Source organism: Octodon degus, unplaced genomic scaffold (assembly GCF_000260255.1).
Source record: "Octodon degus isolate 3935 unplaced genomic scaffold, OctDeg1.0 scaffold00126, whole genome shotgun sequence".
Taxonomy (NCBI): Eukaryota; Metazoa; Chordata; class Mammalia; order Rodentia; family Octodontidae; genus Octodon; species Octodon degus.
In genome coordinates, this window is record NW_004524702.1 from 5,650,744 (window position 1) to 5,652,282 (window position 1,539).

Sequence of the window (1,539 nt, forward strand, 5' to 3'; positions counted from 1 at the left end):
TTTTTTTTTTTTTTTTTTTTTTTTCCCAATGTCTTCTAAGTCCTACTCTACATAAACTTAATATCTCAGGTTAATTATAGCTCCCCTCAAAAATAAAGGCTGTAGTACTCTCCAAGTACTTATACCATTTAATTTATGATTAATCAGTAGCTACTTGGTACCATCTCTTATTTTATATTCTTCCATTATTATGTACATCTGTGTTTTCAGAGTTCATTCCTGGGAGCTCCTCATTTCATCCAAGTTATAATATAATAGTAACTCAAAGGGAAGGACTAGGACTTAAACATCTATTTGCCATGATATGATCTATTTTGTATAGAGGGGCTTGCCGGTTAGCTCAGTTGTTTAAAGCGCTTGCTTGGGCAAACTCAGTCAGGCGCAGGGGACCGTGGTTTGATCCCCAGCTCCATATGCAGCACCAGACCCCACTTTAAGGCAGCCTGAACTAGCAAAAAACAAAAAAACAAACATGAACAACAAAAAGTTGTATATAATTAGCAAACACTGAATAGAATTTTAGACTGGTATGTTCAGCTCCTAAGACAACACTAAAGAACTCATTTATTTAGCTCCTACTAGGTACTAGACAGAATTTAAACTACTACCAATTTGAAGTGAAATAAATCATGACCATGGTCCCCAGGGAACTCATGTTCCAATCATTCACAGAAAGGAAAAAGCTGATAACCATATTCCTAAGTTTCTAGCTTATCATCAAAAACATATCATCTTAAAGATCAGTGAACAATGAAACTAAACTGCAAAGTGTCTTAGCACTGAACCCCTCAAATTTCACATATCAATTATCTGGGGATCTTGTTAAAAGGAGAATTATACATGGCAAGGTCCAGATAGACAGCAGGAGCCTGCATTACTCTCTATATAGTTCTGACCTGTAGGGTGCTACTGAGCCATAGAATACATGTAAGAGTTTATGGAACAGCTGACCAATTTATTCAGCTGCTACTTGCTGAGTAAAGTGATATATACTAAGTAACAAGCCAATGACTAGCGAGAACAGTAACAAGCTGAACTGGATCAAAATGGTCTCTTGACCTGATAAAGTGGTAACTTAAAAATTCTTAACAAGCTGACTTTCTGCCTTAAAACAAACTGAAATCTGTTGAAGCGACAAAAGTGACATCATAAACTATACTGCTGATCAACATCACATAATCAAGGAGGAAGGGAGGAGATGTGCCATCGCTACCCCATCATTCCCTGGTTAAGCTGCTTCAAAGTGCCCATTTTGTTTTCCTAACTTACCTGAAGTCTGTGAAGAAGGTTCAAAAAGCTGACTGTTGAGTGGTTTCTGTTGTTCTGATTTCTCTAACCCAGATTCTTCATCTTTTGCTGAGCTGTAATTTTGGCCTGTGCCTTTCACTGGTTCTAAAGGCAATAGCAAAAACTATATAAGTTTTAGAGAAACATTATTTTAGCTACCTTTGCAAACTCAGGGGGGCCTGCCCCTTAGCTCAGTTCTTTAAGTGGCTGCTTCAACAAAGCAGTCAGGCTCAGGTTGCTGTGGTTCGATCC

The 1,539-nt window shown here is 37.9% G+C and overlaps 1 protein-coding gene across 7 annotated transcripts in view; it reads right to left on the reverse strand.

Moving 5' to 3' along the window:
• The window catches only part of Map4 (microtubule associated protein 4), a 171,084-nt gene that overhangs the window by 43,977 nt on the left and 125,568 nt on the right, over positions 1-1,539 (reverse strand). For 6 of the 7 annotated variants that reach the window (XM_023700697.1, XM_023700698.1, XM_023700696.1 and 3 more), the window contains exon 8: positions 1,270-1,392. In XM_023700697.1, coding sequence (XP_023556465.1) covers positions 1,270-1,392 — 123 coding nt within the window. The remainder of the gene's footprint in view (positions 1-1,269; positions 1,393-1,539) is intronic. The other variant, XM_023700695.1, reaches the window with a different exon arrangement.